Below are 15,737 nucleotides of genomic sequence, written 5' to 3' on the forward strand. Positions count from 1 at the left end.
CTTTTCTTAATCATCCTTTTGAGATAATCTGGTGTATTCCAAGCCGACTTCTTGCTAACTGACATGCTTTTCTCCTCAACAGTCTTCAAGTAGCATAAAAAGCTTAATCAACCCAAATTACAGGGTCTGCTTAATTCCAGGAGTTGATTTGAATATCAGTGCTTCAGGAGGAGGAGAAACAAGTCTTCCTAAGGAGAGAATTTCCTATTAGAAGGATTGTTCACAAAAGCGTGTCCTTGGCAGCCCATTAATTATATTTCATTTTGACAGATCTCGTATATAGTTGTTATGTTTTAAGGGGGGTAGGAAGGTGTTGGGTGATTAATTGGTCGATAGTATATGTTAATTGCATGCTAATTAAATTTAAATTTAATTCCTATTTGGAACACTTAATTTAACTCAGGACCAGAAAATTAGAATATTCAAGCTTCTTAAAGGAACATGTCTTTCTATCTGTCACCTTCATATGTCTATTGACACTTCCTCCTTGTTTACAAACTTGTTTTTCAAGAAAAGGGATGAGACGGTTCTTAGAGCCTCTAGCTGTAATAGTATTGGTTCTTGCAGTACATAAATATCTAATTGGTTTACTGAAAAAAAATATATATATACCCTGTTACTTAGATTTTTTCTGAACAAGTTCTGTCAGGCTGGGAAAATGTACTCTTTGATTCCTTCCCTCTGGCTGGATAATTGAAGATGCAGCTCCAGGACAGAGTCTGTACTTAGTTTCTAGAAAGGCACGGAGATGCTCTGCTACCCCAAGGCAGGGGGCAGTGCATCCATGACACTGGGGGCTTCTGGGAAATTCCCTGAGGCTATTGTTTCTTCTCTCCCTCAGGGAAAACCCCAGGACTGAGAACACTGTTGACAAAATATCCAGGATTCCCTCCTTTACTGTCCAGGGGTGGAAGGGGAACCACATCCATCCTCTCCTCCTCTGTCTTAGGTAGAGAAGGGGTGTGTGTGTGTGTGTGTGCGTGTGTGCTAAGTCACTTCAGTCATGTCCAACTCTTTGTGACCCCATGGACTGTAGCCCCCCAGGCTCCTCTGTCCATGGGGTTTCCCAGGCAAGAATACTGGAGTGACCTGCATGCCCTTTTCCAGAGGAGGCCACACAGGTGCCACCTGGGAAGTCCACCTAGGGTCTGGTTGTTTGCAGATTTCCTTGAGGGTAGAGTACTAGGCCTTGGGACTTCTGTTTTTAGCCTGCAAAGAAAGCCATGGGCCTCACGTGTGGTAGAAGGAACATGGGTCTTGAAGTTTAACTGATTTGGATCTGTACCCTGGCACTACCTTAGACAGGTTAATTCATTCTTCAGAGTCTCAGTTCCGTCATCTGTGACAGGGGTGATGGTTCTAATCTTGCAGCACTGTTCTAAGGCTTCAGTGAGACCATAAATGTCTGTGCAAACCTAACACCATGCACAGTCAGATGGCCGAGGCCTGGGCGCTGCTGTCACCACCCCTGCCTGGTCATCACCTGCCTCCCCTCTGGTCCTGTGGAGCTGCCTGCCCCTGGACGCAGCTCTCGCGTGCACGCTGCACTGTGGCTCATCCTTGACACTGGACTGCCTTAGAACTGGCCTCTGAGCTTTGACGCTCCTTCCCTCACTAACTGGCTCTCTCCTCAGCTGTCCTGGAGAAGCCTCTGGAAAAGAAAGCTGGCAGAAACTACGGTCCCCCAGGCAATAAGAAGCTCATCTATTTCATTGACGACATGAACATGCCCGAGGTGGATGCCTATGGAACTGTGCAGCCTCACACAGTCCTCAGGCAGCACCTGGACTATGGCCACTGGTAAGCGAGCACACGGAGGGACTCGGCCGGGCAGGGGACAGGTCCAAAGCCGGTTTGTCCTGCTGGAGCTGTATATCTGAGCTCAGCTCTGGCACCAGAGAAGGCACTGGTCAGAAAAGCTACTGAGCTCTTATTTAAGGGAAAATGCCTATCCTTTCTTTACCATTTATCTCTAAAGTTGCCTTCTTCAAGCTTCCAAAGCATGATTAACCAGGACTCCTTTACCCCCCAACCCACACCTGAGTTCTATCACATTGAGCAGGGCCTTTGATGAGAATGCCTAACATATGCCTTAAATCAGTTAATTAACTTAAAAATTTTTTTAATTGGAGGATAATTGCTTTACCATATTGTGTTGGTTTCTGCCATACATCAACATGAATCAGCCATAGATATACATATGTCTCCTTCATCTTGAACCCCCCTCCCACCTCCCACCCCATCATACCCCTGTAGGTTGTCACAGAGCATCTGATTTGAGCTCCCTGTGTCATAACAGCAAATTCCCACACGGCAATGGGTATGTTTCTGTGCTGCTCTCTCAATTCGCCCCACCCTCTCTTTCACCCACTATGCCCATAAGTCTGTTCTCTATGTCAGCCTTTGTGTCTCAGAGCATCTCACAGGCTCCATTATTATCTCCTGCACGTGTATTGTTTTTAATGGCAAAAGGTCTAAACTTACCAGAAACAAACAAACAAACAAAAACCAAGTCAGTGATTTGAGGCAACTCTGGCTTACCATCCTACCTCACACTGCATCCAGTAAGACCTTCCTGGAAATTCTACTGCATGGCCTTCGTATGTCACCTTTCTGCCCCCAGAAATACCCGCTTCATTCTTCTCCTCTCTCTCCAAGCTTGCCACCCAGCCTCCGCAGATGACCATACCCACTACCTCCATCTCTAGCTTCCACATCTATACAACGTAGCTGCCTCTCTGTGCCTCCCCCCACCACATCTCCCCTGAGGCTTAACCACCCACCACTATCTTTGTGTCCACTCTTTTTGCCTCTGAAATCTCACTTCACCTGTCAGTCCCTCCTGATCAGTTCCTTCACGTCAATATTTAAACTTGCATGAATTTACCTAGTGATAGTGAAGGTCGCTCAGTCGTGGCCGACTCTTTGCAACCCCGTGGACTATACAGTTCATGAAATTCTCCAGGCCAGAATACTGGAGTGAGTAGCCTTTCCTTTCTCCAGGGGATCTTCCCAACCAGGGATCGAACCCAGGTCTCCCTCATTGCAGGTGGATTCTTTACCAGCTGAGCCACCAGGGAAGCGCAAGAATACTGGAGAGGGTAACCTATCCCTTCTCCAGTGGATCTGCCCGGCCCAGGAATAGAACCGGAGTCTCTTGCATTGCAGGCAGATTCTTTACCAACTAAGCTGTGTTCAAAAACATCATTTTCTGACTACTGCTCTGTCTCCCTCTGTGTTACCAGATTCTCTCCCCAGTTTCCAGTTCCTCATCTCCCACTCCCTCCTCCAGCCACAGAGACTAGGTTTCTGTTTTGTCTGCTTTACTATTCTTACTCAAACAGCTGTATCTTTACTGTGACATCCTGCAGACCCCACTGGGTCTCCACCCTTCTTCTTTTCCATACACACTTGATATGGCTGACTGCTCTGTCCTCCTGGAAATCCTGGCTTTCTGGACACCACACATCCTTGACTTCCTCCTACATCTTTGCCCATCTTTGTGGTCTCTTCTTCCTGTTCTACTTCCATAGACATGGCATCCCTTAGGAATTTGTCCTCAGCTCTTTTATCTTCTCAGTTTCTCAATTTCCACCAATGGGTCTAGTCTTTTTTTAACCTCTCAAACACATGAGTGATTGGGCACATCCCAGCTCACCTTCACAACAGGCTCCTCTGGCTGAGCCCTCACTCATCTCTCACCTGCGGCTTCTGACTGTTCCAGGTATGATCGAAACAAACTGTCCCTGAAGGAGGTCATGAATGTCCAGTATGTTTCCTGTATGAACCCCACCTCGGGCAGCTTCACCATCAACCCCCGGCTGCAGGTATGTGGGGAACTGTGACCTTGGAGTCCTAAACATCACCTTCCAGACCAGATGTTACTGGTGTCTATGGGATAATGGCTTTCCACCCACCCAGCCTCTTTACATGGTAAATCATACAGGATGTGGACTTGTGTTTCCAGGGAGACAAAAAACACCTCAACCCAGGCCCCTTGAAGCTTTTGTTTTCTTTTTTTTATAATTAACTTCCGTTGGAGCATAGTTGATTTCCAGTGTTGTGTTAGTTTCTGCTGTACAGCAAAGTGAATCAATCATACACTCATCTTACACACTAGTAAAGTAATGCTCAAAATTCTCCAAGCCAGGCTTCAGGAATACGTGAACTGTGAACTTCCAGATGTTCAAGCTGGTTTTAGAAAAGGCAGAGGAACCAGAGATCAAATTGCCAACATCTGCTGGATCATGGAAAAAGCAAGAGAGTTCCAGAAAAACATCTATTTCTGCTTTATTGACTATGCCAAAGCCTTTGACTATGTGGATCACAATAAACTGTGGAAAATTCTGAAAGAGATGGGAATACAGACCACCTGACCTGCCTCTTGAGAAACCTATATGCAGGTCAGGAAGCAACAGTTAGAACTGGACGTGGAACAACAGACTGGTTCCAAATAGGAAAGGGAGTACGTCAAGGCTGTATATTGTCACCCTGCTTATTTAACTTATACGCAGAGTACATCATGAGAAACGCTGGACTGGAAGAAGCACAAGCTGGAATCAAGATTGCCAGGAGAAATATCAATAACCTCAGACATGCAGATGACACCACCCTTATGGCAGAAAGTGAAGAGGAGCTAAAAAGCCCCTTGATGAAAGTGAAAGTGGAGAGTGAAAAAGTTGGCTTAAAGCTCAACATTCAGAAAACGAAGATCGTGGCATCTGGTCCCATCACTTCATGGCAAATAGATGGGGAAACAGTGGAAACAGTGTCAGACTTTATTTTTCTGGGCTCCAAAATCACTGCAGATGGTGACTGCAGCCATGAAATTAAAAGACACTTACTCCTTGGAAGAAAAGTTATGACCAACCTAGATAGCATATTCAGAAGCAGCGACATTACTTTGCCAACAAAGGTCCGTCTAGTCAAGACTATGGTTTTCCAGTGGTCATGTTTGAATGTGAGAGTTAGACTGTGACGAAGGCTGAGCGCCGAAGAATTGATGCTTTTGAACTGTGGTGTTGGAGAAGACTCTTGAGAGTCCCTTGGACTGCAAGGAGATCCAACCAGTCCATTGTAGAGGAGATCAACCCTGGGTGTTCTTTGGAAGGAATGATGCTGAAGCTGAAACTCCAGTACTTTGGCCACCTCATGCGAAGAGTTGACTCATTGAGAAAGACTAATGCTGAGAGGGATTAGGGGGCAGGAGGAGAAGGGGACGACCCAGGATGAGATGGCTGGATGGTATCACCGACTCGATGAACGTGAGTTTGAGTGAACTCTGGGAGATGGTGATGGACAGGGAGGCCTGGCGTGCTGTGATTCATGGGGTCACAAAGAGTCGGACTGAACTGAACTGAACTGAACTCACACGCACACACACACACACACACACACACACACACACACACACACACACACATCCACTCTTTTTAAAATTCTTTTCCCGTATAGGTCATTACAGAGTATTGAGTATATTTCCCTGTGCTATACAGTAGGTTCTTATTATCTGTTTTATGTATTGGAGTGTGTGTATGTCAGTCCTAATCTTCCAATTTATACCTCCCTCCTGTTCCCCCCTTGGTAACCATGAGTTTGTTTTCTACATCTGTGACTCTTATTTCTGTTTTGTAAATAAGTTCATTTGTACCACTTTTTAAAGAAGCTTTTCAAGCCAGATGGAATCATTGGGTTAGTCTAATTCAACTTGGCCTTCAGAATGAGAGAACTTCAGAGAGGTGAATGACCCTGCCAAGGTCACATGCATTCTCAGTATCAAGGTCAGATTTGGACCCAGAGTCCAGGTTCCCTTCTCTTTGTGATATGCCACACTGACATCTTTGATCAGAGGTCCAAAGCCCTTCATTCATTCTAGGCTCAACCAAGTTTGGGTTTAATGTGAGAAGTGTGGCCAGAATGTAGAATTCAAAGCCCTTCTAAGAATTCTTGGCCACCGTATCCAAATCCAGAAGAGATGATTTCTGTTCTGTGACCACAGAGGGTAACTTGTGGCCTCCTCCCTGTGGCTCTTTTTTTCCCGAGCAGCGTCACTTCAGTGTGTTCACCCTTTCCTTCCCGGGAGCAGACGCCCTGTCCTCCATCTACAGCGCCATCCTGACTCAGCACCTCAAGCTGGGCAGCTTCCCGGCAGCGCTGCACAAGAGCGTCCCCCAGCTGCTCCATCTGGCCCTCACCTTCCACCAGAAAATCGCCACCACGTTCCTTCCCACAGCGATCAAATTCCACTACATCTTCAACCTCAGGGACTTCGCCAACATTTTCCAGGTGAGTCCAACCTCTCCGAGACCCCTTCGGAGGCTTGACAATGACCCTGTTCTCTCCATCCTTGGCCAAACTCTTCAACAAAGGCATGGTTCTTATGGGGTGATGAACATATGAGTAAACAGAGTACTGTGGGATCTGTGTGGGTCTATTCAACAGAACAGCATTCCGGGCCTTCCCTGCCCGGATTCCCTGGTGATTCAGTGGTGAGGAAGCCACCTGCCATTGCAGGAGACGTGTGTTCAATCCCTGGTCTGGGGAGACCCCATGTCTGGGGAGGTCCCACATGCCCCAGAGCAGCTAAGCCCATGCACCACAACTGTTGAGCCCAAGTGCCACAGCTACTGCAGGCTGAGTGCCCTAGAGCCTGTGCTCCAAAACAAGAGAAGCCACCCCAATGAGAAGCCTGAGCACCTCTACTAGAGAGTAGACTCTACTCTCTGCAACTGAAGAAAAAGCCCTTGCAGTGACCAACATCCAGCACAGCCAAAATTTTTTAAAATATAGAATTCTATTAGTCGATTGAATTACTTCTCCGTAAGCTGGATGCACTTTTTGAGTTGGTTCCTTCAGGCTGAATATGGCTCAACATTTCAAAGATAATGTTACGTAATGATTTCAGCCTAGGAAAAAAGAGAGTGGCATGGAAGAAAGATAAAAATATTTTGCAGACCCTGCTGGTCCACCCATCTTTCTTGAGATGCGAGAGAATGTCCCCCAAACCATGCAGGAGGGCTCTGCTTCCTATAGAAGCTATATGGTGCTACTCCTAAGACATCATCCTCCAGCCTGGGATGCCTCAGTCCTAAAAACTCTGGGTTCTTTCCCAGGTCAAAACCATTTCAGAATAGTGATGCTCTTCTAACTAGGGATGGCCTGTGTCTGCCTGGTGCTTCCACTTGCTTGGCCCCACACTGTCAAAACCTCCAGAGGGCAGCTCAGCAAACCTGGCCCCTTCTTCCCCTGCTCAGGTAACCCATCCTCACAACATGGGTCTATAACCCTCCCATCCTGGAGGAGAATCTGCAGAAACTCCTTCTCAGAGGGACCCATCTCCAGGACAGCTCTGAGCCATTTTTGAGGGAAAGTGTCTTTAATACCAAGCAGAGGCCACACCTGTAGGGAAATGTCAACTTGACCAGGGAGCAAGGCTTGACCCTCCATGGGGAGCACATTGATAATTACCCAGGGTAAAGAGCCGAGTCATTGGAAAAGACCTTGATGCTGGAAAGGATTGAAGGCAAAGTGAGAAGTGGGTAGCAGAGGATGAGATGGTTAGATAGCATCACCAACTCAATGGACATGAGTTTGAGCAAACTCCGGGAGACAGTGGAGGACAGGAGAGCCTGGTGGGCTACGAGGTTGCAAAGAGATGGACATGACCTAGTGACTGAGCAACAGCAACACTCAGGGCACTACCTGTGCAGGTAGGACTCTGGGAAACCTCAGACTAGCAAAGGTCCAGGCACTGAGGCCATGGGGCTTGCAGGTTCCATGGTCGTAAGGAGCAGAAATGCACTTAACATTAGTTCAGTGATCTGAGAGCAGCGTTCCCAAAAGGCTCACCCAGAGGGTGAGCCCCACAGCCAGGCAAGGTCTCTGAGAGCACGTGTGACCTGACCCAGGTGCCTCCAAACATTCACTTATTAACTTATAAATGAGGAAACAGACCCACTGAGCTTACACTGATTCACCTAAGAGCACACAGCCAGCCAGGGAAGGAACTGGACTAGAACCTAAGTCTTCCGGTCCCCCTTCCAATATGCCATTCTGTTCTCATCCATCCTTTTGATGAAACAGCCTAAGACAATTAAGGCAACAAGAAGGACCCAGCTCCCTGGCCCTCAGACCTGGACAGTAGCAATGTTTGTGCACCTCCACCCCCAGCTCCCATTTATCAAGTATTAATTGAGAAAGACTTTAAAAATGTTTATTTATGTATGTGTTTACTTTTGGCTGCTCTGGGTCTTCATGGCTGCACTCGGGCCTTCTCTCGTGATGGCAAGCAGGGGCTACTCTCTAGTTGGGGCGCACGGGCTTCTCATTGTGGTGGCTCCTCTTGTTGCCGAGCACAGGCTCTAGAGCACAGGCTCAATAGTTGTGGCGCACGGGCTTAGTTGCCCCACAGCACGGGGGGTCTTCCTGGACCAAGGATTGGACTTGTGTCTTCTGCTTTGGCAGGTGGATTCTTAACCACTGGACTACCAGGAAAGGCACTTTTTTTTTTTTCCCCAATCACACAAGCCATCTCTTAAATCTCACTGAAGCAGGATGAGACACAGGTGTCACCGTCTGCATTTTCCAAATGAACAAAAAGGAGTTAAGTTGTTAGATAGAATTCCCATGGCTCGTAGTGGCAGAATGAAAGGGAAAAGAAGCATCAGGTCTCCCTCACACGATGCACTGAGCCGGCTCCTGCCTGGACAGCACCTTGTCACCTGTGCAACCTAAAATTCATACTCACGACAGCCCTTTGGGATGCACATTATTATCCCAATTTAACAGAGGCTGGAGAAGTTGCCAGCTCATAGATGACAGCGTGAATGCTCGGGGAGGTAGAAAAGTATGCGCGGTGTTGGAATAACAAGTAGGCGGGAACAGGCCTCGTAGATGTCGCCAAGCCACAAGATTGGGGAGGGAACTTTGAGATCAGAGAGGATCTTTGTAAAAGGTCCAACTTCAGTCTGTAATAAAGCTGGCATTTATTGAGCCAGTCCTATGCCCTCTGCATCTATTAGCTAGTGATTTAATCCTCAAGACAGCCATTTCAGGTGCAAGACTGACCACTTCCAATTTGGAAATGATCACAGACAAGTCAGTAGCTCGAGTATGTTCTCATAACTGCCAAGCAGTAGCCTCGTACCCCAGATGAGTTGGGGGAGTCAGCTCTCTTGTGTGGGGATTCAATCTGCCAAGGTGTCCTGAGGAAGGAGGGTCCCAGTCCAGCTTGTGTTAGGTCCTCCCTAGGCAGGGAGGAACTAGGAGGAGAGGTATGGTGTGGGGCTAAGTCTGTTTCTTTTCCAGACTCAGCCAGCCTGAGTAGCAACCCCTGGGCTCTGTGTCCCAGCCCGACCTCTGCAGCCTGCCAGCTGTCAGCTCCCAGCCCCAAATGTGGGACGTGCACCCCCAGTGGAGAACCTGCCTCTGTCCATCCACGCAGCCCCTCACCCTCCTCCCGCAGAACAGAGTTTTGAGCCCACAGCTTGGCTACAGCCTCCCCCTCCTGCCCCTTTCTCAGCCTGCTTGCCTAAAGGCCTGACAGGAGAGCTGTAAGGAGGGTTGAATGCTCCCAAGGAGACAGGTGCTGTCTGAAGAACACGCCGTTTTCCTCCATCCAGCTTGATCCAAGGTTCCATCATTCAGCCCTTCTCTGCACTTTACTCACTCTGTCTAGGATCCAGACGTCAGGACAGAACTTGATCGTGCTCTGAGCAGAAATCATTAAGCATTCCCATCTCAGTGCTACACAAAACTGTCTGAGTTGGTGCAAAGTTTGTCCTTGACACGCTCTCATCGACTCAGCCCTTAATTGTCAGTCAGCCTGAGCATCTGGCTGTAACGGGGCTTGTAAACTTCAGCTGATGGCTCTCCTTGCTCCCAGAGTCAGCACTGGTGGCGGGGCTCCTTCTTGCCATCTACACTTCACACAGGGCTGGTACCAGGAGATCCAGGAAGCAGACAGGGGCCAAAGGGACCTAATGAGATTTCTTTTTCTCTAAAATAAACTCTTTTTAAAGTCTCACATCCAAGCCGAAAAGCGCCAAAGTCATGAACACACAGCTCAGTTAATTGTCACAAAGTCATCACAGCTACATAACCATAACTCAAATCAAGAACTACTTTTCCAATAAATACATTTTATAAAAAAAGAAGTACGTTCCCAGCATCCCTGAAACCCCTCGTTTTTCTTTCTTCTGTTTACTCTTAAAAAAAAAAAATGAAGCTTTTCCTTTCATTGTACTCACCTGTTCATTTGGCCGCGTTGGGTCTTTGTCACTGCGTGCAGGCTTTCTCTAGTTGTGCAGGGACTTCTCATTGTGGTGGCTTCTCTTGTTGCAGCTCGTGAGCTCCAAGTTGCGCAGCTTCAGTAGTTGTGGCTCTTGAACTCTAGAGCATGGGGTCAGTAGTTGCAGCAAACAACCTTAGTTGACCCGTGGCATGTGGGGTCTTCCCAGACCAGAGACAGAACCTGTGACTCCTGCTCTGGCAGATGGATTCTCAACCCCTGGGCCACCAGGGAAGTCCTCCACTCATTCTTTTCTCGTCCTCTCAGAGCTAAAATACTGTCTGGACTTCTAGCCCCATACGGTATTTCAGCCCATTTTGGGACTTTATATAAATGCAAGTTGTATGGTAAATGCACTTGTGTACTTTTGTTCAATATTATGTTTGCACCTATATACACAATCATGCCATTGGTAAAAATGAATCATAGTAACAATTTCTTTCTTTCTGACCCTTAAGTCTTCCCTTTGCTTTTTCTTACCTGCCACCTCAAGGAACAGACGTAGTGAGAGTGGCCTTTCTCGGCATTCCTAATTTTAAGGGAAAGTGTTTACAATAGTTGGCTGTTAAGTGTGATGCTTACTATAGATTTTCATGGATGCTCTTTACCAGTTTAAGAAAATTTCTTTAAGTTTATAATTTACTAAGAGTTTTTTTATCATGAATATATGTTGAAACTTAAATGGTTTTTTCTATATCTGTTGAAATTACTGTATCTTTTTTTTCTCTTTTTTTTTTCTGGAAATGGGATAAATTACATTGATAATTTTTGAGTAATCAACCCAACTTAGTTGTTAACATGGTGAACTTACTTTATTTTTTGGATTCCTCTCATTATTTTTTTCTATATAATGTTTGCGCCTATATTAATATGATTTTCCTATCATTTTTCTTTCTGCTAGTGTTCTAAGGTTATGAAGTCCTCATAAAATGCACTGGGAATCGTTTCCTCTATTTCTACTCTCAGGAAGATTTTTTTAAGACACTGTATTGTGCCTTCCTTAAATGTCATAAGAATTTAATGATGAAACCATCTGGAGTTTTTTTGTGAAAGAGTTTCCATTATAAATTCCATTTTTTAAATACGTATTAGGCAATTCACATTTTCTCCTTCTTTTTGCATCAATTGTGGTCAGATGTCAGTGACATCAGCTTCTAGTTTATTAGCATAAAATTGTTTATAGTATCCTGCTGTTATCTTTAAGTATCTGTTTTATCTGACACATGCTCTCTTTTTTTGTTCTGGCTATTGATTATGTGTACCTTCTCTGTTTTTCTCTTTTTATCTTCAATCAGCCCTGCTAGAGAGTAGGGCTAATTGTGCTCGTCTTTGCAAAAGAAACTGAAAAAGAGACGTATGTCAATATTATGTGTTTGATTTTATTGGTTATCTCTATTTGATACATTTTTGTATACAAATTTATTAAAATTTGCTCTTTTCTTTATAATCTCTTTCTTCCTACTTACTCTAGGATCGAGGTGAGTTTGTTCTTGTTCTTCTATCTTCTTGACTTGGCTACTTAGATCATTAATCGTCAGCCTTTCACCTCCTGTTATGACCAGACCTTCATGCCGTGCAGGTGACTCTGAGCATCATTCTGTCTGTAGTGAAAGTGTTAGTTGCTCAGTTGTGTCTTGACTCCGTGACCCCATAGACTGTAGTCCACCAGGCTCCTCTGTCCATGGATTTCTCCAGGTAAGAATACTGGAGTGGGTAGCCATTCCCTTCTCCAGGGGAATCTTCCCAACCCAGGGATCGAACCCAAGTTTCCCTCACTGCAGGCAGATTCTTTATTATCGGAGCCACCGCGGAAGCCTGTTCTGTCTGTAATGACGTACAATTAAAGGACTCCTTTTCTTGTAAGATAAGACAGAAGTCAGTGAGGGCAAACAAGGCATCGATGAATTTTAAGTTATAGGATTTGAAATTTTCAAGAGACTCTGATCTCAGGGGTCTCCATTTTTCCATAAAGAAGGTTGGAGCATTGGCTAATAGTAACAGGGAAGCAATGGAAATTTGAAAAGAATAGTAAATATTTAGAATTTATTTATAGGAAGGAGAACTTACTAGAGGTGAATAACTAGATTGCTGACCTGTAAAAGTTAGCTATATTCCTTCCAGCCCTCTGTTGTCCTTCTGATTTGAATTAACAGTCATCACCCAGATTAGCTTTCAAAATGGCACTTGTAGGGTTGAAATACAGCAGAGAAGCCACCTCACCCATTTCTGTGGTGATTTGGAAAGTAGCGGTTGAAATTCCAGGATCTCAGGTCAGGCAGACCTGGCTTCAAAGCTGTGTGGTTTTGAACTAAGGCCACTTATTACCCTATACTGTAGAGAACGCTTTCTTTCTTTCGGAATCGCACCCTTCACCTTATGCTGAATGGCTATTGTAAAAATTACTTTGTAGGTCCATCATGGTGGTTAAGTGAGCTTTGTCTGGAGGAACATCTAATTCAGTGCCTGTTGCATAACTGGCTTCCATCAATAGTAACTGTTGAAGCTTTACATTGCTATTCATGTTATTTTTGTTGCTGTTTATTCTCCTTACAGGGTATTCTCTTCTCCTCTGTGGAATGTGTCAAGTCCACACAGGACCTAGTAAATCTCTATCTGCACGAATCGAATCGGGTTTATCGGGATAAGATGGTGGAAGAGAAGGACCTTGATCTTTTTGATAAGATCCAGGTAGACGTGGTCAAGAAAATTTTTGATGTGAGTATTGCCCTGTGAATTTCTGCTTACATCTGAAAAAGAACGGTGATTATGCAAGGATCACCCAAATGATAAAAATCTAGCCCTTAAATTGAAGAAAATCATATTTAGATAAAGAAAGAAAGTCTGTCCTTAGCGTGACAAAGTGGAAAATTCTGGGGCAAGAAAAGATACAAATTAACCATAGAATCTCGGTGTTGTGAGGTCTGTGAAGACCATCTGACCATATCCTTGTCCTTTCCCCAAACTGGTCATCCCAGCTGACACACCGGCCTCCTTGGAAATTCAGTCTCGTCTCTGCAGAGCCAGCTACTTTGGAACTGCTATTGGCTGGAAATTTGGAACAAGTTTGAAACTTAGGACATTTGGAACAACTCCTGAGACTGAAGATTTATTTAAATAGTGATTTAAAATTTATTTTCTGGGTTATGCCCCTGCTGTTGAACAGCATGCTGATCACCTCCTTCCCAAGTGAGTCCTCTAGTCTGAACCTTAGAAGGAAAGAGTGGCAGGTGGGAACAATTGCTCATGCGGACATAAACTCCTCCTGATGCATTAGAAAGCCTGTTCTTTCTTGGACTCACTTTCATAACAATCTACACCTCTCAAAATCTCAAATATTGGGGGTTTGATAAGTAAACAATTCCTTTCTGGATTAAAAAAGAATAACTGTCCCTTTGAAACTTCAAGGATACCTTGGTAGTGACGAGACAAAGACTCCCTATCTTTTAAGTCAGTTGAGTTGTACTGGGTATTTTATTTTCTTAAACATAATAAAGTTTGTCTCCACTTTGTGTGGAACCAGACCCAAGAGTCGGTCAGGAGGGTCCTTGCCCCTGTGTCTCGTCACCAGGACCTCGAAGAGACTGTGGCGCAGACCCGAAGCCTGAACATCTATTGCCATTTTGCACATGGTATCGGGGAGCCCAAGTACATGCCTGTCCAGTCGTGGGAACTTCTGACCCAGACGCTGGTGGAGGCCCTGGAGAACCACAACGAAGTCAACACAGTGATGGACCTGGTGCTCTTCGAGGACGCCGTGCGCCACGTGTAAGTGTGTGTCTCCTCTTGCCTTTCTTCAGCTGTCTCCCCTTCCCAGTGTCAGGTCTCACGGGGGCATTTGAGGACACCTAGATAAAACCGGGAAAGCAGCGACTGCTTCTGCCATGAGGGTCAAGATGGCAGCTGGTAGAGCAGCTTCTGCCACTGACCGTGGGGGGCAATATCATGTTAAACTCTGGAGGAACAGGATTTGTTTACATGCTTGCCATTTACAATCCTGGTCCTGACCACAGTGACACCAGGGGAGAATGGAAGGCCATCAAATAAGGCAGCAGAAGGGCTGAGGACCTGTGTTCCCAACCCACCCTAGTCCAGTGAGATCGAAAGTTTTAAGTGCACATGTTTTGAAAAATTAACTGTCCTTTTAAGTCTTGCTCCTGTCAAGTGAATGGGCTTCCCGGGTGGCTCCGTGGTAAAGAATCACCTGCCAATGAGGAGACGCAGGTTCCATCCCTGGGCCGAGAAGATCCCCTGGAGAAGGAAATGCAACTCACTCCAGTATCCTTGCCTGGGGAACTCCATGGACAGGAGAGCCTGGTGGGCTACAGTCTGTGGGGTCACAGAGAGTCACGCATGACTTAGTGACTGAGCATGCCCTAAGCACGCAGGCTATCAAGTGAACCATGGAGAATGGTCTCCAAACCTCCCAGACAGTGTGAACCTGAGCCTCATTTACCACCCTTCCTGCCTTCTGCAGTCACTCCACCCTGCCCCCGCTGCCCAGGGTCTCCAACAGCAAAATCCTCTTGGTCTTCCACTTCCCTGAACTTCCTCACTGATGAATTCTTACTGAAACCTAACTGATCCCTGGGTTGAGGAAAGTGTGTTTTTCTTCCCCCTTCTATCTTCCCCCTTCTATATGCCCCAGGGCCTAGAAAGAGGTAGAGGCCTTCCTACTCGCCTCACTCCATGCCGGTGACATTTCTCTGTACCAAACAATATAGTGAGACGCACAGGTAACTCAGCTTACGGGCACCACTGCGCACAGTGCCCAGCAGGGAGTCTGTACACACTTTCCCAGGAGCCCACAGGCCCGGCTGAGAGCCAGGCCCCAATTCAGGTCCTCGTCCTGCCACTGAGGGGTACTGGTACTGTGCAAAGGACACAACTGCCCCAGGCCTCGGTTTGCTCCTCCAGAAAGTAAGGACTTTTGAGGGTCCTGCCTGTCAAGGGCTTTGCGCTGCATAAGAGTCCCTGAGATGAGAATCTTTGTCTTTTCGATGTTGTTTCCTTTCCCTAAAAGCACCTTTTCTCTCCTACCAACTTCCTTCACCGTTCCAGCACACTCTCCTTCTGCTTCCTCTGAAAGCTTCACGCTAGATCGTTCCTCCTGCTTTTGGCATAATCTTTGTCTTTTTCTTTGTTCTTTTGCTCCAAAGTATGTTTTTCTGCCTCCTCTTCTTCCTCTTAGAATCACTTCGTGTTTATTAACACACAAAAAAGGAATTTCTCTCATGCCCCTTCTTTTGCGCATCTTATCGGCGCGCTCTCTCTCTCTCTCTCTCTCTCTGTCTGTCTGTCTGTCTCTCTCTCTCTCTCTCTCTCTCTCTCTCTCTCTCGTGTGTGTGTGTGTGTGTGTGTGTGTGTGTGTGTGTGTGTCCAGTCTTCAATAAGCCAGTTTCCTCCAGCTGTGCTGCGTTACATCTTCAGCTTTTGTTTTTAATCTCCCAGA

The 15,737-nt window shown here is 46.1% G+C and overlaps 1 protein-coding gene across 4 annotated transcripts in view; it reads left to right on the top strand.

Annotated features, from left to right (window-relative positions):
* Window positions 1-15,737, top strand: part of DNAH9 (dynein axonemal heavy chain 9) — a 285,514-nt gene that overhangs the window by 151,507 nt on the left and 118,270 nt on the right. For all 4 annotated transcript variants that reach the window (XM_027974876.2, XM_060394831.1, XM_042255676.2 and 1 more), the window contains 5 exons: window positions 1,635-1,800; window positions 3,725-3,827; window positions 6,046-6,285; window positions 12,842-13,003; window positions 13,857-14,053. In XM_027974876.2, the coding sequence (XP_027830677.2) occupies window positions 1,635-1,800; window positions 3,725-3,827; window positions 6,046-6,285; window positions 12,842-13,003; window positions 13,857-14,053 (868 nt within the window). The remainder of the gene's footprint in view (window positions 1-1,634; window positions 1,801-3,724; window positions 3,828-6,045; window positions 6,286-12,841; window positions 13,004-13,856; window positions 14,054-15,737) is intronic.

This window comes from Ovis aries, chromosome 11 (genome assembly GCF_016772045.2).
Source record: "Ovis aries strain OAR_USU_Benz2616 breed Rambouillet chromosome 11, ARS-UI_Ramb_v3.0, whole genome shotgun sequence".
In the NCBI taxonomy this organism is placed as follows: domain Eukaryota; kingdom Metazoa; phylum Chordata; class Mammalia; order Artiodactyla; family Bovidae; genus Ovis; species Ovis aries.